This window comes from Nematostella vectensis, chromosome 2, assembly GCF_932526225.1.
Source record: "Nematostella vectensis chromosome 2, jaNemVect1.1, whole genome shotgun sequence".
NCBI lineage: Eukaryota > Metazoa > Cnidaria > Anthozoa > Actiniaria > Edwardsiidae > Nematostella > Nematostella vectensis.
Window position 1 is genome coordinate 1,059,671 of NC_064035.1, and position 24,064 is coordinate 1,083,734.

Sequence of the window (24,064 nt, forward strand, 5' to 3'; positions counted from 1 at the left end):
TCATTTTGTAGCTTATAGGTCACGTGACCCATCAATGCCAGTCGCCCATATACGTATTCAACGTAGTGTTCAAATGCCCTATTTAAACTCTGTAAAGAATGACCCTTCGCTGTTTACTGTACAGCCTCGTTTTCATGATATTAGTCACGTGAGCACCCTTACTTGAAATATATTATAGGTCGTCGAGATATGTAATACCTGCGAAGTTTGTGCAATTATATCAAATTTAACAAACATTTTTAGTGATTTTGGCTCACAGCCTCGTTTTCATGTTGAGAAAAACGGTCATTTTTTTAATAGCTCGTACAACTGCTTGGTGCGAGTTGGAGAAGTGCCACCAAAGTTTTTTATGCTTTTTGGGGTCCTCTTTACACATTACGATAGGTGGTTTGCCTGCTGCCGAAAATTACCACGGGACTTAAATCTTTAACATTTGCTCCCTGACTAATGATCTTGTTAAAAGTTTTAAAACGTTTTTCTCTATAGACATAGACATTAGACACCTTTATTTGAAATGTTTTTTAGCATTTCGTATCAGGGTAGTCCATTAAGAGGCTGAAAAAGCCCCCATGCTATCAACTGGAGCCATGGGAGCAATATACAAACATACAATTACTGGTTAACCTGACACTCTGGTTTAAAACTTGTCTTACTGGTTAACCTGACATTCTGGTTAAAAACCTAGCTTACTGGCTCAGCGTCTTGAGCCTTACAATGGCATGATAGACCCCATTGACAAACGCCCATTGTCTTACATATCCATTCTCAAAATACCCACATTGTTGGGTAATCCTAAAAAGTGTACCGGATAAAGTGCATACGGCGTATATTTCTGTTAAGATAACTGCTCTGTGATTGTGATCATGATCATGATCATGATCATGTCCAAGGAGAGGGAAAATAAACTATTGCGAAATGGGTATTTAGACGTCACAATGATTAATAAGCAAATCTCTTACTAAGAACAAGTCATACCTGTTTTTTTTTTTACATAATAAGTAGGCAAAAGAAGAGGTCCATTCTGTCTCATATTCTGCAAACGTACGCTCGAGCAACCCTTCTATTTCTCCTGGGGCAAATATGGCACGAGTGACTTTCACTGTATTTACAATCGTCTTCCAACTTGTACTTATTTTGATTTATGGCGTTGTTGTCGAGTACGGAAAGCATGCAAGCCCTTCAAGCGAGCAGCCACGGGCGGCTAACACCTCAACTTCTGCGAACCCTCCTATCGCAAATAACGTCCAAATCTACTACCTAAGTAAGAGTGTTTGCATTTTGCCTTCCTGTTATAGAATCTAGGTTATCTTTGTAAATAGCAGTGATTTCGTTGTTACCGCTGGCTCCCTCAAAACTACCTTCAAAATTGTTAGTTTTTCTTTCGGACTTTTAGAGAATGTTAAGAGTTTTCTTTCGGCTTTGTGTTTCTACATGGAAACACTTGAGGCCTCAATCGTGTGAATCGCGTCAAATGCTTGTAGAAAAGGTTACACCCCCCTTTCTAGAACAATAAAGCTAATACATCTTAGTCGAAGCTAATGATTTTGAGAAATCACTTTGCCCCACCCCCAAAGATAAATCCTGGCTACGCCCCTTCTGCAGATATGTAAATGTATACAGTATGTGTGATCATGGGTGTCTCTTACGTAATTCACAATGTCTAATAACCAAACAAGAAGATAAAGCAGGACTAAGGATAAGAGTAAAATCACAGTTACGCCATGTGCAAGTAGCGTTGTTGGGCGAGGATTACGTAAGATCCTAGAAACCAAAAAAGCTCTGCGTCGCCGAATAACCTGGCGCTGCAAAAACCGGAACCGCTCTGTTTTATTCGTTCCATTTTACTACAAGCTAAGCCATGCTGCGCACGGCCTGGTAACTAGCAAATTTAACAGGTATACCATAACACGCTCATTCACCTAGTAAAATTTGATATTGTTATCCACATGATCGGTTCTGATGGCCTACTTAGCGTTCGCATAGCTGGTTTTGAAAAAATCCCCAGACGCACATATTAAAACGCACAAATACCTTGTTTATGCTGGTCCAAGGCTGAAGCACGTGACTTAGTTGTTTATGCTGGTCCAAGGCTGAAGCACGTGATTTAGTTGTTTATGCTGGTCCAAGGCTGAAGCACGTGATTTAGTTGTTTATGCTGGTCCAAGGCTGAAGCACGTGATTTAGTTGTTTATGCTGGTCCAAGGCTGAAGCACGTGATTTAGTTGTTTATGCTGGTCCAAGGCTGAAGCACGTGACTTAGTTGTTTATGCTGGTCCAAGGCTGAAGCACGTGATTTAGTTGTTTATGCTGGTCCAAGGCTGAAGCACGTGATTTAGTTGTTTATGCTGGTCCAAGGCTGAAGCACGTGATTTAGTTGTTTATGCTGGTCCAAGGCTGAAGCACGTGACTTAGTTGTTTATGCTGGTCCAAGGCTGAAGCACGTGATTTAGTTGTTTATGCTGGTCCAAGGCTGAAGCACGTGATTTAGTTGTTTATGCTGGTCCAAGGCTGAAGCACGTGATTTAGTTGTTTATGCTGGTCCAAGGCTGAAGCACGTGATTTAGTTGTTTATGCTGGTCCAAGGCTGAAGCACGTGATTTAGTTGTTTATGCTGGTCCAAGGCTGAAGCACGTGATTTAGTTGTTTATGCTGGTCCAAGGCTGAAGCACGTGATTTAGTTGTTTATGCTGGTCCAAGGCTGAAGCACGTGATTTAGTTGTTTATGCTGGTCCAAGGCTGAAGCACGTGATTTAGTTGTTTATGCTGGTCCAAGGCTGAAGCACGTGATTTAGTTGTTTATGCTGGTCCAAGGCTGAAGCACGTGATTTAGTTGTTTATGCTGGTCCAAGGCTGAAGCACGTGATTTAGTTGTTTATGCTGGTCCAAGGCTGAAGCACGTGATTTAGTTGTTTATGCTGGTCCAAGGCTGAAGCACGTGATTTAGTTGTTTATGCTGGTCCAAGGCTGAAGCACTTGGTTTAGTTTTCCAGGATGTACACGTGGTGATCTACATCGGCTTTGGCTTTCTCATGACGTTCCTACGCAAGTACAGCTTCAGCGCACTCGGATACAACTTCTTTATCTCAGCGCCGGTGTGTCAGTGGGCGACGATCGTTACGGGCGTGTTCAACCAGATTATTGGCGAAGGGCACAGCCATATCAAGGTCAACGTGCAGACGTGCATACCCCATGGGGAGTTGCTGGTCCTATCAAGGTCAACGTGCAGACGTGAGTACCCCATGGGGAGTTGCTGGTCCTATCAAGGTCAACGTGCAGACGTGAGTACCCCATGGGGGGTTGCTGGTCCTATCAAGGTCAACGTGCAGACGTGCATACCCCATGGGGGGTTGCTGGTCCTATCAAGGTCAACGTGCAGACGTGAGTACCCCATGGGGAGTTGCTGGTCCTATCAAGGTCAACGTGCAGACGTGCATACCCCATGGGGGGTTGCTGGTCCTATCAAGGTCAACGTGCAGACGTGAGTACCCCATGGGGAGTTGCTGGTCCTATCAAGGTCAACGTGCAGACGTGAGTACCCCATGGGGGGTTGCTGGTCCTATCAAGGTCAACGTGCAGACGTGCATACCCCATGGGGAGTTGCTGGTCCTATCAAGGTCAACGTACAGACGTGCATACCCCATGGGGAGTTGCTGGTCCTATCAAGGTCAACGTGCAGACGTGCATACCCCATGGGGAGTTGCTGGTCCTATCAAGGTCAACGTGGAGACGTGCATACCCCATGGGGGGTTGCTGGTCCTATCAAGGTCAACGTGCATACCCCATGGGGGGTTGCTGGTCCTATCAAGGTCAACGTGCAGACGTGCATACCCCATGGGGGGTTGCTGGTCCTATCAAGGTCAACGTGGAGACGTGCATACCCCATGGGGGGTTGCTGGTCCTATCAAGGTCAACGTGCAGACGTGCATACCCCATGGGGAGTTGCTGGTCCTATCAAGGTCAACGTGCAGACGTGCATACCCCATGGGGGGTTGCTGGTCCTATCAAGGTCAACGTGCAGACGTGCATACCCCATGGGGAGTTGCTGGTCCTATCAAGGTCAACGTACAGACGTGCATACCCCATGGGGAGTTGCTGGTCCTATCAAGGTCAACGTGCAGACGTGCATACCCCATGGGGGGTTGCTGGTCCTATCAAGGTCAACGTGCAGACGTGCATACCCCATGGGGAGTTGCTGGTCCTATCAAGGTCAACGTGCAGACGTGCATACCCCATGGGGGGTTGCTGGTCCTATCAAGGTCAACGTGCAGACGTGCATACCCCATGGGGGGTTGCTGGTCCTATCAAGGTCAACGTGCAGACGTGAGTACCCCATGGGGGGTTGCTGGTCCTATCAAGGTCAACGTGCAGACGTGCATACCCCATGGGGGGTTGCTGGTCCTATCAAGGTCAACGTGCAGACGTGAGTACCCCATGGGGGGTTGCTGGTCCTATCAAGGTCAACGTGCAGACGTGCATACCCCATGGGGGGTTGCTGGTCCTATCAAGGTCAACGTGCAGACGTGAGTAGCGGCTGAAATGAGCCAGAGTGCATTTTACGGCTGACACGTTTATCTTGTTTTCCACCATTGCCGACCTCGTTATTTATCGTGGTTTCTTATTATTTGTTCCCAGTATGACAGGCGCCGAGTTTACAGCTGGTGCAGTTCTCGTCTCGTTTGGGGCAGTCCTCGGCAAAGTCAGTCGGCTGCAGCTCCTTGTCATCGGATTCTTTAAGGTCATCTACTTCGCCATCAACGAGTACATCGCCGTCCATTACCTGAAGATCGCCGACGCTGGTGGCTCTATCATCATCCACGCTTTCGGCGCGTATTTTGGTATCGCCATCGCACGAGTGCTTTACGACAAGGCTCACGACGAAAGCGACAAAGAGGAGTCTGTGTACCACTCAGACCTATTTGCTATGATTGGTAGGGTTTTAGCTAATGATTAGGTGTCTTCATTTTGTATTATTTGCTATGATTGGTAGGGTTTTACCTTATGATAAGGCGTCTTCATTTTGTATTATTTGCTATGATTGGTAGGGTTTTAGCTGAAGATTAGGCGTCTTCATTTTTGTATTATTTGCTATGATTGGTAGAGTTTTACCTAAAGATTAGAAGTGTTCATTTTTTATTATTTGCTATGATTGGTAGGGTTTTATTATGTATCCGTACCACCTGAAACATTTTTACCACCGTCAACATATCATCTCCGAAGCTTTGATTATCATATATTATCATATCAGCATCATCATAATCTCGTTTCATTTTTATTATTTCTCATAATCAACATAACCATATCCACCACCAGCAGCGGCAACATAACGCAATAGACATATTTCTGGGTAAAAATAGAGGGATTTTATTATCATCATCATCACTACAACCACCATCATCAACACCACGACCATCATCATCATCACCACCACCATCACCATCATCACTACCACCGCTACCATTATTATCATCAATACCACCAACAACAACTAAATCACATCAACTTTTCCATCCCCGCGTAGGTACAATATTCCTGTGGATGTTCTGGCCTAGTTTTAATGGCATTCTGGTCGCCCCTGACTTCGTAGCCCACATAGGACTTCAGCGACCACAATTGCAATTCTTTCTTCGTTCTGATTTTCTCATGTCTAGGTCCACATTCAAAACGCAACTCTCGCAGGAGGTGTTGCCATAGGAACGGCTAGTAACATGGTGGTGTACCCATGGGGAGCTCTGCTGGTCGGTAGCATTGCAGGCGCAATTAGCACCCTGTGATACGTCTACGTAACGGTAATGAAAAATTGCTTTCTTGTCGCAATATAATACAATACTGTACATTATTTTTTAGAGTTCCTTTGATCTATCTTCTAACTATATATAACTCGCCCTTTCCAAATCTTTTCCTCCCACTCAAACACACCATCAGTCATTTTCAACACTCCACGCTCCCTGCACTAGCTGATCACGTGACTGAGCTGATATCGTCCTAGCAAAATAAGGCAAAATTAAAACGCCTGTAACGCCAGAGAGCAACGAAAACAAATCTTTTAAATGAATATACAGTGGAACCTGGTTTTTACGATATGCCTCGGGAGAAAGAAAATGTATCGTAAAATCGAGGTATCGTTGCAAAGAGGTCTTCGATTATACGTTATGGGGGAAATCAAATTAAAATATCGTTCTAGCGAGGTCTACCCTTCTGCGCAGAGCTTTCTGTGTCGCTCGTTTACTTTGCTCCACATTATCAACAAAGAACACGAGCGACACAAAAAGCACTGCGCAGGAGGGTAGGCGAGGTCGGGTTAATGGTCATCTTTGACATAATAATCATATTGTAACTGTACTCCGTGTACGACTACAATTTCTCTCTATCTCTGTAAGACTGTAATCTGTATTTAAGAAGATCTTAACTACTACAGATTAAATTTATTGCTTTTTTATCATCACTCGTAGTCATGACAACCGCTACAACATCAGGGGACAAAAGTACCCGAATTCAACCGGAATCCAGCGGAATCTTGGGTTGTCTTTTGTAAACACAAGTAAAATTTTGGATTCTTGGGTTGCCTTTGGTCCCGTCATGCATCAAACGCCAGTCACGCGTGAACTTAGCAGGGGCAGTTTGCACACCGGCCTAAAGCCCCGGGCAAACAGCGTCAGCACCTGCCAGCATTGCTGGCGAATTCTTGCTCGACTGACCACAAGACAAAAGAAATGTCAAAAAGTCCATTTCCCATTCTGACATTTCCTTTGTCCTAGAGTCAGTCAAGCGAAAATTCGCCAGCAATGCTGGCAGGTGCTTGCGCAGTTTCCACGGGCTTTTCCCATCGAATAGGTTCACAACATCTTTTAGTTGACTCGTTGTGTTTTCTGGCGTTGCTTCAGATACCAATTTTCGTGTGGTATTTTTGGTCAAAAACCTGTGTTGTTCTTTACTTTATAATTTTTTTTCTGGTATAAAAACGAGTTTTTGACTGCAGAAAAATGTTCAAAGGACAGATATCACTTTAGCTGGACGGTATCGGCTGATTTGTTCTGTGGAAATGTACACTTGACCTGTATTGACCAATGAACGCCCATGAAAATTCATCATTGGGATAAAGGTCTATGTATCTATGTAAAAAGGCATAGGTAATCACTGGGATATAGGGTCTATATCTATGTAAAAAGGCATAATTGAGTTCTCGTTATCTGTTCAGCCGTTTATGACCAAGACTCTCAAAACTCATGACACCTGTGGTGTGCACAACCTGCACGGCATGCCGGGAATCGTTGGGGGCATCGTGGGCGCCATTGTTGCGGCTAATGCAAGCCATGCATCGTACGGCTACAACGGGTATGTGACGTCACCCCTAAAGGGTAACCCGTCTGAGTAATCATACACTTGTTTTATTCCAAGCTCTAAAGCTATTTACTAGGGTGAGTGGACAGAGTACCCTTATTTGCTTTGAAAAGCTGTGCAGTATCCCCAGTGCTACTAATGGATCTTTCTCCCTTATATTATTTCTCTAGGCTGTACAGTACTTGGGGCGCACTCTCCCTTGGGGGTTTACTCGAATGAGTATTTATAGATACTTTACCTTATACATTCTAGACTGTACAGTACTTGGGGCGCACTCTCCCTTGGGGGTTTACTCGAATGAGTATTTATAGATCCTTTACCTTATACATTCTAGGCTGTACAGTACTTGGGGCGCACTCTCCCTTGGGGGTTTACTCGAATGAGTATTTATAGATACTTTACCTTATACATTCTAGGCTGTACAGTACTTGGGGCGAACTCTCCCTTGGGGGTTTACTCGAATGAGTATTTATAGATCCGATCCTTTACCTTATATCATTTTAGGCTGTACAGTATTTTGGGCGCGCTTTTCCTTGGGGTTTAAAAAACGCACTATTTTTCTGATACCTGAGCCTCAGCATGTTCTTATAGTATGTTCTTAAAATTTGGTAAAATCTCAGGCTGGACGTTCTTATAAAAAAATAAAAAAGTGTAGATGCTTAACCTTGTATTATTCTAGGCTGTACAGTATAAGTGGCACAATTTATTGTTCTATTACTCTAGGCTGTACATTATATATGGCACAATTTCCGTTGGAGGTTTACTCGAATAAGTATTTATAGATGCTTTACCTTGTATCATTCTAGGCTGTACAGTATTTGGAGCGCGCTTGCCCCTAAGGCTAACTCGGGTACATGCGCCTCACCCACATGGGTGTTCTGACTCCCGGTGATGGTCGGACAGTGATGGAACAGGCAGGATATCAGATGGCTGCAGTGTTTCTTGGTCTCGCAATAGCTCTGCTTGGTGGTATGGTAACTGGTAAGTGCGATATCAGTTCCCGTCAAACGTTTTCCCTTGTTTTAAAAAGGTGCCTGTTCTTCTAGTGAGTGCACTTTAAAAGCACACTAGCCCACTTATTGTTCTTCTAGGTTTCATTGTCAAGCTTGACCTCTTTGAGCCGCCAATGAAGCATCAATACTTTGATGACGAAGACTTTTGGGAGTAATCCAGCGCCTGTTGTGGGGTGTTTAGTGTCTTTCGCTATATATTCATTGGAGTCAGTTAACACAACCGCACGCTTTGTTTTGCGAATATAGACTGATATTTAATCACAGTATTTACGCCATGACCTTATATGGTATTACAAATAATCATTATCAATAACGTCATCTCTGTTATATGATACATAACAGTAAGTAAAGTGTAACAGTAAGTCAAGTGTGCTAATACACTACATCCCACCCCTTTCAGATAAAAACCTAAATAAACCGCAAGAACGACCCCTAGTGGATGACAAGGTAGTCAGCAAACTTGGCTGGTGGCTTCCGCACTCGTACGCTCCATCTGACTTCAGGTGCTGAAGTTTCGGTCGCCATAGTAACCATATCTGGCCCTGTATGCTCTGTTTCCGGTTCAGGCTCTGAAACTTCTACTTCAGTATCGGGTTCTGCTACTTGTACTTTCTTCGCGAACGGAACATTTCGCCTAACAGTACTTCCATTCTCCTTTGATTGCACTATCATGTCTGACCATTAAGGTTGATTACCTTCTACTTTTCTGGTCAGAAATTCGGTTGTAATTTATCTTTTGTCACATTCAGCATTACTACTATATCTCCTTCCTGAATGTTGCTATCCGCCGCCTTCTTGTTTGCATAGTCTTTCATCTTTAGCTTATACTCCATATCTCTTTCTCTTGCCACTTCTGGAATGGCAGCAGCTGAATAATCTAACTGTGGTAGCTTATTCCTCATTTCTCTTCCGAACATCAGAGAAAAGGGAGTACACCCAGTACTTGTATGCGGAGTTGACCTGTATGCTACTAGGAACTTCCTAAACTCTTTCTGAAGATCCTTTTTCTCTACTGTGGCTATTTTAAGTATCTTCTCTATAGTTCTGTTAGTCCTATCTACGAGACCGCTTGCCTGTGGCCACAACGGAGTAGTTGACACCCACTTGATGCCATTGCTTTTCAGGTATGCCTCAAACTCTACCGAAGTGAACTGTGGCCCGATGTCTGACCTGAGGGCTTCTGGGTAACCAAATCTCGTAAAAATGGCATCCAGAAAATCTATAACTGCCCCTGTCTTAGTAGATCTGAGCAATGCTGCCTCAAAGTACCTACTGAAGTAATCAATTATCACTATAACGTAACGACCATCTGGAAGTGGGCCTAGCAAGTCTGTACTACAAAACTTCCAGGGTGATGTTGGCATCTCTGTTGTTGCTATGGGAACTGGTCTGTCATAACTAGACACTAGCTGACATGACTCACATGATTTACACAGTTTCTCTATGTCCTTATCAATGCCTACCCACCACACTGTGCTTCTTAGACGTTGTTTACACTTGACAATACCCTGGTGTACCTCATGATCTAGCCTTAAACTCTATCTTGTAAACTTGGTGGAATGAATATCCTTTTCCCTCTCAAGATTACACCGTCACTCTCACTGAGTTCTGATCTGACTGCTTTGATGCTTGTTGAACATTTCTCCCATCTTCCTGTCCTAATTGCTTCCTTGACTACTTGTACAACCTCACATTCATCTGAACTGGCCTTGATTTCCTGCCATGACATAGCTTCCGGCACTGCCTCCTGAACAATCATAGAAATATCCTCCCTAGTATCATCACCCTACATTGCCTCTGCAGCTCAACCTAGACATCGGGTCGGCAATGTTAGACTCGCCTGGCCTATAAACTATCCTAAACTTAAAAGGTGCTAATCGTAAACTCCACCTTTCTAAAGGGTTAACCCGCTCTCTGATAATCTTTTCATAACACTAGCTAGTCTTTTCTTGTGTTCAGCCTGATCTTTACCAAATACCATTATGTCATCTGCCAAGTTTAACACTCCTGGCAATCCAACTAACACGTTCTGCACTGTATACTGAAATACCTCTGGTGCACTGCAAATTCCCATACCTAACATCTTCATGCGAAATAATCCTACATGGGTTATGAAAGTGGTTACGTCTCGCGATTCCTCCTCTAATTCTAACTGAAAAAATCCTTGCTTAAGGTCTAACTTTGAGAAAACTGTAGCCCCATTAAGCTCAACTAGCATTTCCTGCATAGTCGGAATCGGATGCCTTTCGCGCAAAACTGCCTGGTTAACCTTCCTCAAATCAATGCACATCCTAATTTCCTCATTTGCCTTAGGAGTTACCACAATAGGGCTTACCCATCTCGATGCTACACCTTCCACTGGTTCGATTATGTCTCCCTTTTGTAGTCTTTTCAGAAGATCCGCCACCTTGTCTCGATAACCGAATGGCAATCGTCTTACTGGCTGAGCAACCGGTTCCACCTTATCGTCAATGTGTAACTTAACCTTATTTCCCTTTAGTTTACCCACCCCTGAAAAGCAATCTGGAAATTTAGACTTCATTTCCGAACCTAGGCTAGTGTTACATTTGCTGTTCTTGTTCTGAAACTGAATTTACATGTAATAATTGTAGCTTCTTAGCAGTATTATGACTAATCAAATTGCTAACTGATGCATTGCCATCAAAAACATAAAGTGTTGCAACACATTTCCGGCTACAGATACTAACTTCCGTTCCAAACTCGCCTTTCAGCTTAAGCGCGTCCTCTTGACCAAAAGCATACAATTTCTTGCTGGTTTTCCTAAGCGAAACATTACTCTTAATTTCCTCGTAAAGCTTGCAACTGTTTATTTTTTACCGTGGTCCCGGGAAATCTGCAATGTTTCGCAATACCCCAAGAGCCTTTGCGCCATAGTCAATACTTCGCTTGTTATTGATTGCGACCTTACTGAAGCCTTTTTCTTACACGAAGTATCTAGCCTACTGTCCTACGTCATCGCAACGCTTAGTTACCAAAAACTTGCATAATTTAAAACTGTGTCATGGCCGCCATCTTGAATTTGAGATTCCAGCTCTCAGATCCATGTCATTTGTGCAGTTGAAGGCCCGATTCGCGATTTAATAACTGCATATTTAACCATAGCCTCAATTTCTACCAAGTTATTTTGGAAATCATCTTAGCTTGGATTGATTTCGCTGTATTTAATCGTGTTTACATTTGCGACCAGTGCTGCCTGCTTTAGACTCATACAGCTTACTTCAAGACGTAATAACATGTACTCTGGACACATGAATGGACTCGAGGTATTTACCTCGATTGCTTAATCTATTTTGAAGTGGAAGTAGTTTGAAACAATTAATGGAAATCGTCTCCTACAAATCGCTTTGTCGATGAATCTACTTTACATTGGACACTTTTAACCGCCAACCTAAGATGAATTTTATGTTCTTACTATAAAATATCTTGATCTCTCTCATTGAATCTCATCATTTTAACCAAAGCATAGGTACAGCATAGGTGTTGTAAGTCATGTAAGTGTAAAATATCTACTTATAAATCTATGAAAATTATTTTGGCACTTTGGTGCTTCCTTTAGATAAGCTAAAGTTTTATTATTTCCCTGAAATACCTTTATCCCTCATTGAATGTCATTTTATTTTTATGGAACAATTTTAATAAAATCTAGAGATTTGTAATATTTTTTGTAGTGTTGTTGATCTTGAAAATATGTTTATGCACTATAAATTTCAATCAAGTCTGGACATTCTATAGCCCTCTCATTTGACTTCAAAATAAATAATTGTTGTTGTTTACTTGTAACTTACATAAATAAAATAATACATTTCAATAAAATTATATTGTTAATACAATAGGACTTACTTTGGGTGTTAAAATAGATTTACCCCTAAGTGATAGCACATTGAGGGCAGTGAACCAAAGAAATATTTAAGTAATAACGATTTTAAAACATATTCTCAGCTTTCCTTAATCTTATTTCGATGCTAACTCTGATGTGGGGATAGTATTTAAAGATGGGACAATCAGCCCTGTCTACTCTCATGGAGCACACCTCGAGTCCACCCCACACCTGAAGAGATGATGCTCTTACCTTTCTTGCCCCAATCAGTGTTGTGATATGGCATTTAAAATAAAAAACAAGATTATATATATATTTTTTATTATATCCAAAGTAGGCAGTAAAATCTTTGTCATACATGTCACACAAACAAGTTGCACATCTCAGGTATCCCAGTCAACCATGCGTGCAGGGTCTAGTTTTAATAGGATTTGACTTTATAATAAAATTTTCCTGTTAGCACAAATCGAAAGTGTATTGTGTTGGTATTCAGATATTTTTTTGTGAAGGCTGAAAATTGGCCTGGTATTTCTTAGTCTCCTTCGCAGCCTCCGGCGGTCGGAGTGACACAAGGGAGGTACTAGTAAAACCTTTATAAGAAAAAGTCGACAACAACGAAGAGTTTTAAAGGTTTTTATTTCATAATTAACTGTCGACGCAGACCACAAGGTCCGACGCACACCAGCAGATAGAGGCTGTGCTGTGGTTTTCTTCCTACGCGTTTGTATTTCTAGTGTAATTTGTAATAATTCAAGTTATTTTGGAGTATAGAATTTTTTTTCTAGTCGAATTTCCGGCACTTTTCTTGGTATGGAATGTTGTCCAGTGTCGTCTGCCGCGCCAATCACGCCCTCCATCCCCCCACCTCCCCCGTGGTATTACCCTTGCTTACCCTTTTAAGCATTGACAATATAAGACATTTTAGGGAGGAAGTGGGTATTTTGGTATTCTTGCATTTGGTTGAATCAATTTGTTTAAATCGACCTGCCGCAAGCAAGGTGTTTTAACAATATTAAAATATTGAGCATTTAGACTCTAAAGACTTTTTTTTTCTAAAATTAAAATAGATGGGGAATATGCCCCCGGTAACCAGACTGTTATATGAGAGCACTCTATGAAAATGCCACACTCGTGTCTAATGTCAACAAATTTGTCACGAAAATTGAAAACGAGTGCTGCTCCAAGTCCCACGCGGGTATGGCTAGCTGCGGGGACTGGAGAGAGCATGTACGTGACATTCTTTATTTGTGAGCCGATAACAGACCGATGTATTTTTAGCCACAGTTTGCCAAAAATAGCATATGCTTAAATAGTAGACAAAAACTTTTCTGCTCTTCAGGCGGCTTCATGATTTTCCTTGCATTAAAGGATCTAAGGAATATCAAGAGATTCTAAGATCAAAACATCGATCCAGCCATACGGCGATATGTCTTGTGTTTGTGGTGTAATTCATAAATTGACAGATTGTTACCAGTAATGACATTCGACATCTTATTTTCTGCATAGTATACACACCACACATCAGAAAAAGGATGTGTATAAGGAAAGCACTGAGAGCTCAGGAAGCACGCATTTAAACGATTTTAAACGCGAAAGATTACTCTTAATTGGTAGGCGGAACGTTAACGCTCTACCGCCGCTGTCTGAATCATTTCCGAGTTCAGTCGCCCTACTTACGTCGGTCAGGTGCAGAGAGACTTAGCAAAACAAGGGGAAGATATACCAGGGGCATAGAAAGGGAATTTTGCTTACATAAAATATTATTTTGATTTTAGACACTAGGACTTGGCGTTTGATTTATGAACTGTAATATTATTGCTTGGATTTATCAAAGAAAACTACTAATTTGCGTTGTTATTATTCGTAGTGTCTATTTGTTGCTGACAACCTGTAATTCAGTTACGACTGCAATTGAAAAAAAACCCGATTGATTGATATAAAATTTAAGGGCCGTAGCGGGGGGTGGGGCACTGGGGACACGTGAACCCCCAATTTTTTCAAATATTATAAGGAAACGACCAGTGGGGGCGTGGCTGTGCCCCCATATTTTCTTAATGTTTCTGTTTTGCCCCCCTCCCTCCCCCAATGTTTCGAGGCCTGCTACGGCTCTGAATTTATTAGGAAACAACGTCGGAAAAGTACCTCCCCCCCCCCCTTCCGCTGTATAATGGAAGGGGCTGGGATATATGCCATTGCTAGATAGCAGAGGGGTACCCCCCTGGCCCCCTTCCACTATAAATTGAGTAACAGTTACATATAAAGAAGGTCGAGATTTTGTCCATAAGAAGTTAAGTAACCAACATGGCCTCCTTCAAGACTCCTTCAATCTCACCGGAGTATGGGGTGGTTTTGATCCATTATGTTGAAGGCTCATTTCTATATTTTATGAGCAACAGTGATTTTTCTTCTCAAACAAAAAAAATATTTTAAAATTATTTTAAAAAATCTTGTAAAATTTTCGAAGAAACTTGAGAAAATGCATCAGGTTCTGAGCCTGTACTAGCGGTCGTTCGTTATATTTCTGAAAGCCATAAATAGTTTCAGTCATAAAGCAAGAAAAGTCACGCTATTACACCTCTGAGTAAATATAGTGTTCGGTCTTTTGGTTGCTAAGCCCGTTTTATTTTATATTAAAAACACACACGAGAAAGGAAAATAGCCTTAGCCCTCTCTTGAAAACATTTTGATGATGCTTCGTTCGATACGGAAATTTGTCCGGCGGACTGCTTGTAAATGTATCAGCTGCAGTCGAATGGCTTCCTGTAATCGTCAACATAGTCGTAGTGCACCCAGTTGATATCAGGAGAAAAGTAAAAAAGCTCGCTTTTCATTAATCTACGCCCTTAGAAGTGCAGTTAAACAACTAGGATCGTCAGAAATAGTCTATTAACGAGAGAAAAGGTAGCCATTTTTGAGTGCCTCGTCATAAGAAAGACTTACATGGGCGAATGGCGCTTTGAATTTCGCTTGGGAATGCTGCTCTCTGATTGGCTGATTGTGTAGAAGGCCTGGCTCTCGCGGCCCGTTCGCGGGGGGGCTTGTTGTTTCGCGCAAGTGCGATGCTAGTCGAACCAGGGTCAAAGCATGCACGGTAGCACGCTATACGGCCCAAATGGACTTACTTTTCTCACTATTTTAAATTTTCTAAGCTGCCAGCCTCTGGAGTATTCATCCAGGAAGCTTTATTAATCTTTTGGCTGTCGGTAAAAATCGTTAAAACCCTTGTGGCGCCGCGCGAAAGTGGAAAAGTTGGGGGAAGTTTGGAGAATGTCGAAGTCTGATAGCCAGTGCATTCGACTTACTTTGCAGTCGTGAGAGGATCCAAATCTGACGCGAGTGGTCGCGAGGGCACCTCGAAAAGGCTGTTCAAACCCATCTCAAGGATAAATAATTGTCCAGGAATCTAAAGGGAGAATTGTTGTATCCGCAAGTTGTGTTTTTGGACTATAATGTCTGGTAAGTTAAAAATACGAAGCGATCGGCTCTGCAAAACCCCACTGCTTATGTCAGCTTTGTCTCCATCTAATTCAAGTTGAAGTCTAAAGCATATGGCGAGTTTTACTTGTCCAAAATGTGATCATGGTAATCAAGAAGCAATGAACGGAATGATGATGTTCTAGCTGCACTATCAAATGCGTGAAAAGTTATAGTATGCTACTTCGTCTGCGGCGATCTTGCGACGACGCCATTTTTGTACGGTCCCAAACGGCGGCGCGAAGTTATTCGGCTCTGACAAAAGCTGTCTCGAATTCTCGAAGATTACGCCAGAATCTCGACTTGATTTTGTGTCTTTTGTAGCTATTGCTTTGAGTTTTTTTTGCTTAACGTTTTATAGGAAGAAAACTAGGGCAATGAAAAGGTTTTCTCTTGTTTCGGCATTTCGTGAGAACTGTGAACAACAGCGAACAGAAAATGTTGCTAGATTCTCTTGAAAGTCTGCTCTTATGGGCGTTGGACGGTATAAACAGAAAGCTGCTTTAAATCCTTACCAATGACTTAGAGAAATCGTTCAAAAAATTCGTATTGGTCTGCTTTCCAAAAGTGGGGGAAATTCTTTTCCTCCGTTTTAAAGGAAACAAAGAAATTCTATATGATTATATGAATAATTACTTTGCCTCAAGAAGTGAAGGCCGATGGAAATAGTCAACTGTTCCCGTTTGGTGGCCGTGCACTATTTCTCAGGAGATTCCAGCGGAATTTCTTGTTGTCGAGATCGTTGCAAATTGCTTTAGGGATTGGGAGAATGCCTCTCTTCGCCAGAACTTCACCTGTAGCTGACGGAACATCTGCGTTGAACTCGACTTTCCATTATTAATGAGTGTTCATTTGTTGTACCAAGCGCTCTCTATAGCTCAGAAGACTAAAATAAATCTCGCACTAGAAAACCTATCCTCCTTGCACTGTTACCATTCTAACTTATGTTGTTATAACACGCGCTTTCAAACTGTTGCCTTTCCTCGGCGATCGTTCGAGCTTCGCCAACCCCTATCTGTTGCCTCTCTGCCAGCTACGAACGAAGCACAAAACATCTTACTCTCTTAAAATGAAAGGCCTAGTCTGTCAGAAACCTAGAAGGCCTGAAAGCACGTGTGATATCATCAATGCCATTTATTACTATGTTTGGAACGGTTTTCTTCTTAGGAAAGTAGATAGTAACCTCGATGTTTGCGTGTCCATTGATAAAAATTTCCCTATGGTGGTTTAAACTCCGTGCTGTCTGAGTTGTATTTACGCGTGTTTATCTGCTCTAAAGATCGTCTTGTAATATTTGGGTTTTAACCGTAGGGCGATCGAAACGCGGGCCTAGAAGACCAAGGAACGCCGATACTCCGGTGAGTCAAAGTCTGTTTTTATTCATCAAAACAATACTAAAGGGTAATTTGACGGTTTTAAATTTAAACTAAATACAATATTTTGTTGTTGTACCCCACTGCAAACCATATGCTTTAGTCCTGAGGATTTCCCTGATATTTTTTTTCAACGTTTTCAATAAGAGTACGTGAATTAGAATTATTGAAGCACATTAGGAATGGAAAACTGTACGAGTTGTTGATGAAAATCTTTTTTTTGTCAAGCACATATTGTAACTACTACTATCACTACAACTGCACTCATCAATGAATTCCTAAATGACTTTTTAAGAAATATGATTTTGATCTATTGGAGTTTGTTACTATGGCCCTTTTATTGACACTCGCAAACATTTCCTGATTTTCATATTGTTATGCAATAACTTGTTGCTAGTTTCCTCACCAAATAAGTATAGGAAATCCCCCACATTATATCTAGAAAGACATTGCATTATACTTTGTCTTGCTAGCTACAATATGTAGCCAAGTACAATTCATCCTCACAACATTTTATTATGAACATTTTATCAGTGTTTGTTTTTGAGATTGCTCATTTATAAGAAAACAACTTGATCCTAGTTTTAGTTATATTTGTTTCAAGCTACCACAGATAAAATTAATTTGCATTTTGTCAAGTTGTACAAATTTTCTAGCTTCTAAACAACAAATGAAAAAAATAATAATTGCTGGTAAAGTACTATATAACTATGTAGATGTGTATGAAATCTCCAATATCATTAAAAGTAGCCATGTGAAATTGATAATGCTGGAAGCGGTGCAAAGGAGAGCGATGCACATTATTTTCCCACAGACTGATTATTGCACGGCTCTTACCAATGCAGGGCTCATGTCCTTTTCTGCTCACCGTGATAGCCTCTGTGAGAGTTTTGTCACCAAAGCAAAGATATCACCTCCTCTAAACTATATCATTCCTAAAACTACAGAAGTCAACCATAGCTACTCACTCCAGTCTGGCTACATGCGTACCAATAGGTTTCAAGGAAATACAGACAGGTTTAATAATTTTGTTAGTGTGCGATTTCAGTAATATTGTGTAAAGTAGTGGCGTGCATGACCCTTCACTGTAATTCAGACTTTTGTCTGCGAGAGTGTTGTAATAAACTATTATTATTATTATTATTATTATTATTATTATTATTATAATACAGAAAGGTTAAAATGGAAATGAACCTTGCAGTTCATGGTTCAACTCCACTATGTAATATTAAGATGGGTGATATAAATTGTTGACCCACTTTGCCTTGCTACTTGTACAAAGTTGTACCTGTAGCTATTGTTTTGGAAAAGAAATGAAAAAGTGTACTGCGCTATCCAGTTGAGAGTGAAACGGCAGTAGTTTTGTTTATACGTTTTGGCGTGGAAACAAATAGTTATGACGCCACAACTCAATGTTTTCAAGGTGCCAAAAACACTTAGGGTGCATCCGTTGAGGAATTGTAAAATGGAGCGAACAAATAATAAAGGCCGAACATTCAAACCAGGTTGTCCTCTCGGTAATATTTTAATAACATTGATAATAAACAATATGATTCAGGGCGAGTTTGACTCTGCCTCGATGTATTACACTCTTTTTTTATAAGAACGTCTAATTTTCATTTGAGGCTGAGGCTTATTTTTGGAGCATTTTAAGGCTTAATATGTTCTTAACCATGTTTTTAAATTTTATTGTATATAAGAATATAATACCTGATGAATTATTAGAAAAGGAATTACACTTATGATCAATAGCAATAATAAGGTTGTTACAAGGAGAACAATTTGATTCTGCATTTTAGAATGCATCAGGACTAAAAAAGTTCTGCTATCTGAGCCTCGGCACGTTCTTTTGCATCTTTTGGTGAAATCTCAGGCCAGATGTTCTTATAAAAAAAGTGTTTCCCGGAAAATTGACTATTTTTTCGTGAACAAGTTCAAAGTAAAATGTTCGTTGGTCACTAAAAGAGTTTAGTGCAAAATAAATACAATACAGTTTGTGCTTCCCTAAATCAACGAAAAATATTAAAAATCTTGGTCGTATTTGGCTTTAACATTAGTTTGGTTCATTGTCAAAAGAATTCTAGAGTCGAGACTGTGTCCTACAAACATTCCGACAGCACTTTGAATTGACTTATTGGACCAATTATATGGCTAGAAGCCCATAACACAACCACGCCACCACACAATGTTCTCACGCTAAATCCCAAAATAGCTAAAAATGTGTTTTCGCGTGACATGCCACCCCAGAAGATCAGATAGCCTGCTCAAATTCCACTTTCCTTTTACCTAACAACATTCAAAGCTCGCCTTGGCAACATGCTGTTGTGACGTCAAATCTTTTACGCAAAAACTCATCGACAAAACTACTGGCGTTTCATGCTCAACTGGATAGCACAGTAGAATGCATAAGTTATTTAGGTTATTTAGCTTTCTTTTAGATATAGCTTTCATCTTACTCACACATTTTGGCTCCCAAAATGATGGCAACAGTAGTTATCTTTGTCTTGCATTATAATCTTACTTACACCTCTGCCTTATAATTTTTATTTAGCAGGTGCAGTAAATTTATGCTCCTGTTGGTATATTTCAACTGTTTATTGAATACGCTTTCTTTTTTCCAGTTTACTCCCAGTCGGTGTATTCCACCAGCTTCCCCTCTAACACCTGATTCAGAGGAGGGATTTGTCATCACTGAACCATGCACGACCAAAAACAGGGGGCGCTCTAAGCCCTCTCCTCCTGTCAGGTCATCTCATCCTGTCAAGAAGACCAGGGTTAATGCACAGAGGTGAGATAGAACTAGAAACTAGATATTTTTAGAAGCACATAACTATCTGTGTTTTTCTTACCTAATGTAATATCTGTGGCTGATAGCAAACTGAAGTCACCTATACATGCTGCTGGAGCAATGGGTATCGACATGCCAAGGCGTGAGGGTGAATGCATGACAGACCATAGAAAGGTAGCTATACAACTTTAATGTGACTCAATCAATATAAGCAAATAAAACCATTTGTGGCCTAATTGAACTTCTTGACAGAATCTTGGCACAACTATTGTATTATGTTGTCTGGTATTTATTTGTTGTCTGGTATTTATTTGTTGTGTTATTATGTTGTCTGGTATTTATTTGTTGTGTTTTTATGTTGTCTGGTATTTATTTGTTGTGTTATTATGTTGTCTGGTATTTATTTGTTGTTGTCTGGTATTTATTTGTTGTTTCCGGTGTGTAGGAGTCCCATTCCCTGATGGTGGATGCTATGGGTCAGCCTGTCCCCTTGTGTTGTCTGGTATTTATTTGTTGTTGTCTGGTATTTATTTGTTGTTGTCTGGTATTTATTTGTTGTTTCCGGTGTGTAGGAGCCCTGTTCCCTGATGGTGGATGCTATGGGTCAGCCTGTCCCCTTGGATGCTAGTAGTGCTGTCCAACCATCTGATCTAGAAGAAGAGCTGTAAGTTATGTTTTTGCTTATCTGGAATGATAAGAGTATCAAGTAAGATACTCCTGTCATACATTCCTACAGTATGTTGTAAAAGTTCAGTTACTGGTATGTCTCATAGTTGTAAATGATACGCCTGACTAGGATACTCAACTATGCAGGTTGTTAAAAGACAAGCTATGCGCATTCTGTAACTGTGGTCCTGAGCGGAGGATGTTCCAAGGCAAACTGCAACGCTGTGCTCCAACCCCAGGCTTCAACCCTTTCAAGAAAACTGCCCAGAACACCACCCAACAACAACCAAACTTTGAGATGGTACCCAGTGAGCCAGCAGACATGGGAAAGGAAGCCATGGATGATGTTCCCCTTCCACAGCCAATGGTACATAGGCGTGGTCCAGGCAGGCCCCCAGGTAGAGGTAGAAAGAAAGGAGCCGTTGTTATTGGACTTCCCCTTCGAAACAGTTCGCAGAACATGACACCCGACAAGTACACCTTTGGTACAGTGAAGGAGCATGAAGTTCATGAAGCATTTGAAAGTGATGGCTCAGTGTGGGCCCATCACTGCTGTGCCTCCTGGTCAGAGGGTGTTTGCCAAACTGACTCTTATGATCTGGTTAATGTTGACAAGGCAGTCTATCAGGCCATGACAGAGGTAAGTCTATGATGTACCTCTAAGCTTGTATAACCAACTCACTAGATTAAAGATGATGGTGTATCCAACTCGCTTATTGAATGTTCATGATTTTGACTTTTTTTCTGATGAGGGTTTTAACACCTTTTAACAATGTCTACTTATTGTTGTTAACAGTGATATGTTATTGATTATTTCAATTTAGCGATGTGCCCACTGCAGTCGATTTGGAGCCAGTGTGGTATGCCAAGTCCCTAGGTGTGGTAGAACATACCACTACCCATGTGCAGCTAGTGCTGGTGCATTCCAGGTACAGTCTCAACCTTGTTGGACATCAGTTTGCAATGGTTTTCATGTGGTTCTAATGATTGAGATTGATTGCTACAAGTATGCTTGAGAGTTCATCAAACATATTATTTTATAGTGCAAAGAAGATACAAAAAGAAATTACAAATGACTTTATTTTCACTGCAGCATGACAGAACCTCATTCAGTAGTTGTCTCTATAAGACGGTTTCAAAATTGTCTTTCTTTGTTTTCAAATATTTTAAGGCTTTCTACTGGAAACTGTAGTTTTTCACATGGCTTGTTAATCTGCAATGGACCAATTATCCTTAAAAGATTTGTTGAGGCTTTAGTAAGCCAATCAGAATCTCTATTATTTCATATTTTTTTCAGGAAATTCACTCCATGACAATGCTTTGTCCAGACCACTTGGAAGATGCAGGTCGTCTTGGTAAGTCTTGCTAGTTTTCTATGCACCCTACCTACTGTATTTACCGGCGTATAATCTGCACCCCAATTTTCAAGGCCTTTTTCAGAAGAAAATTCGAAAACCCGCATATAATATGCACCCCAATAGAAATAGAAGGAAATAAGAAACAACCTAAAAAGAAACATAAGTACGTTTAGAATACCGTTTACTGCATTATTTTTAAGCGATTTTGTGACTGTTTCCAGGCTCTTACACAGGATTGGCTGAGGGGGGGGGGTAGTATCATATGGTATCATATGGAAAAAAACATAGTTTTTGAAGATTCCTCAATAAGAAATTACCCATATTTTGGCCGCCAAGGGGGGGGATGCGCGCACACCCTACACACACCCCTGTGTATGTGCCTGGTTTCTCACCTACAATGGGATCACTGCATTTTCTTATTGATTACCGCTATTTATCATATGGAGAACAATGGGTTCCGCGTATAATGCACACCCCGTTTTTCAAGGTCATTTTGGGAGTAAAAAAAGTGCGGATTATATGCTGGTAAATATGGTACCCTTAGGTAACACAACCAAAATCTGCTACAAAAGTTCCACTTTTAGCTGTTTTGCATCTGAGGAGCTAATGATTTTGATGTATCCTAAAAACTAGGTGGTGCAGAGGCACAGTGCTATCTCTGTGGAGAGGCCAAAGAGATTGCTGAGATGCTGTTCTGTACTAGCTGTGGTCGACACTATCATGGCCGCTGTCTAGATCCTGCTGTAGAAATTACTTCTCTTGTTCGCATGGGCTGGCAATGTCCAGACTGCAAAGTTTGTCAAGGATGCAGGTAAACACACTTCCCCGCACTCTTCAGGAATACCATGAATTGATTCTTAATGTGCTTATATTTCTGATATTGAGTTTGCTGAATGTCAGTCCAATTTAAACTTCTAAAGCTCACTAACACTAGCAATATCAAATAAGACTAGCTAAAAAAGAATATCAAAAAACCTTTCAAGAACACTTAGGTGACTCTTAAAACATGGCACACAATAAATTAGGTAACTTCATGTAAAGCTGGGAAAAAGTCAGTGACCTCACTTAAGGTGAATGGGTCAACAATAACCAATCCAGGGCAAATATCAGTAAAAGCCTCGGTCGATACGCCAAAGCCTCAGTTTGATATTCCCCAGCATGACCTCACTCTCGGTTAGTAAGTAGTCATTATATGCCTATCTAGAGGGGCACAACATACTCTGTCAAACTCAATCAGGTTTTCTCTCAGGTCATTCCACAAACACAGCTTTACTGGAGGCAACTGACTCCTGGGCATATAATATAGATGTTGGAAAAATCAATGCAGTACTATTTCTTGGCCTAAAAAAGGCATTCAATACCATTGACCACAAGATTCCCCTAGCTAAATTAAAACACTTTGGTATATCTGATAATGCTTTAGATAACCGAACACAACAGTGTTCTGTCAGTGGGTCCTTATCTGAAAGGCGTATATTGGCACGTGGGGTCCCTTAGAGAACCATACTCGGTCTCTTCTGTTTTTACTTTACATCAATGATCTTCCAAATTCGTTATCAAATTGTAAACCCAGAATGTATGCCGATGATACGCATCTCACTCACGCAGGCAAGGGTATCAGCAGCATCAAGTTTTACCTTAATGAGGACTTGTTGAACATGCACAGTTGGCTAAACGCTTACAAACTAACAATAAATATAACTATGACAGAGTTCATGTTAATAGGATCAAAATCAGACTAAATACCCACAACCCCCCCCCCCCCCCCCCAACAGTTACAGTAGACGGCAGTCCAGTCAAACAGGTTGAAACGACAAAATCACTTGGTGTGACAATTGACGATAAACTCAACTGGAAATATCAAATTGAAAACATTACAAAAAAGATTGCTTCAGGTATCGGCCATCAAGCGTATGAGGCACGGTACCTCAAGCCACTTAAAAAAATTATTAAGCACTAATTTAACCCCATTTCGAATATTGTGGCTTTGTATGGGGAAACTGTAGGGTTACCTTACAGGACAAATTACATAAATTTCAAAATCGAGCAAGATGCATGGTGACATTTTCAGATTATGACGCTGATGCTAGCCAATTGCTTGATGCTTTAAATTGGAAAAGTCTTAAATGCCAGCCCAATTCACAAAACGCCATGATAGTTTTCAAAAATCTACATGGGCTTGCTCCAAGATATCTGGGGGCTTCGAAGTTTTTTTT

At 41.2% G+C, this 24,064-nt stretch overlaps 2 protein-coding genes across 3 annotated transcripts in view; one reads left to right on the forward strand and one right to left on the reverse strand.

Moving 5' to 3' along the window:
• Positions 1–9,061: 9,061 nt before the first annotated feature.
• Positions 9,062–9,715, reverse strand: LOC116616111 (uncharacterized protein K02A2.6-like). Its single transcript, XM_032377989.1, has one exon. The coding sequence runs from the start codon at positions 9,713–9,715 to the stop codon at positions 9,062–9,064; it is 654 nt and encodes a 217-aa protein (XP_032233880.1).
• A 5,525-nt stretch (positions 9,716–15,240) lies between these two features.
• Positions 15,241–24,064, forward strand: part of LOC5509114 (histone-lysine N-methyltransferase 2C) — a 36,053-nt gene continuing 27,229 nt past the window's right edge. For both annotated transcript variants that reach the window (XM_032377982.2, XM_048724079.1), the window contains exons 1-9: positions 15,241–15,645; positions 16,975–17,021; positions 19,658–19,824; positions 19,911–19,998; positions 20,397–20,488; positions 20,638–21,130; positions 21,315–21,419; positions 21,788–21,845; positions 22,482–22,659. In XM_032377982.2, the coding sequence (XP_032233873.1) occupies positions 15,639–15,645; positions 16,975–17,021; positions 19,658–19,824; positions 19,911–19,998; positions 20,397–20,488; positions 20,638–21,130; positions 21,315–21,419; positions 21,788–21,845; positions 22,482–22,659 (1,235 nt within the window). In that variant the 5' untranslated portion in view covers positions 15,241–15,638. The remainder of the gene's footprint in view (positions 15,646–16,974; positions 17,022–19,657; positions 19,825–19,910; positions 19,999–20,396; positions 20,489–20,637; positions 21,131–21,314; positions 21,420–21,787; positions 21,846–22,481; positions 22,660–24,064) is intronic.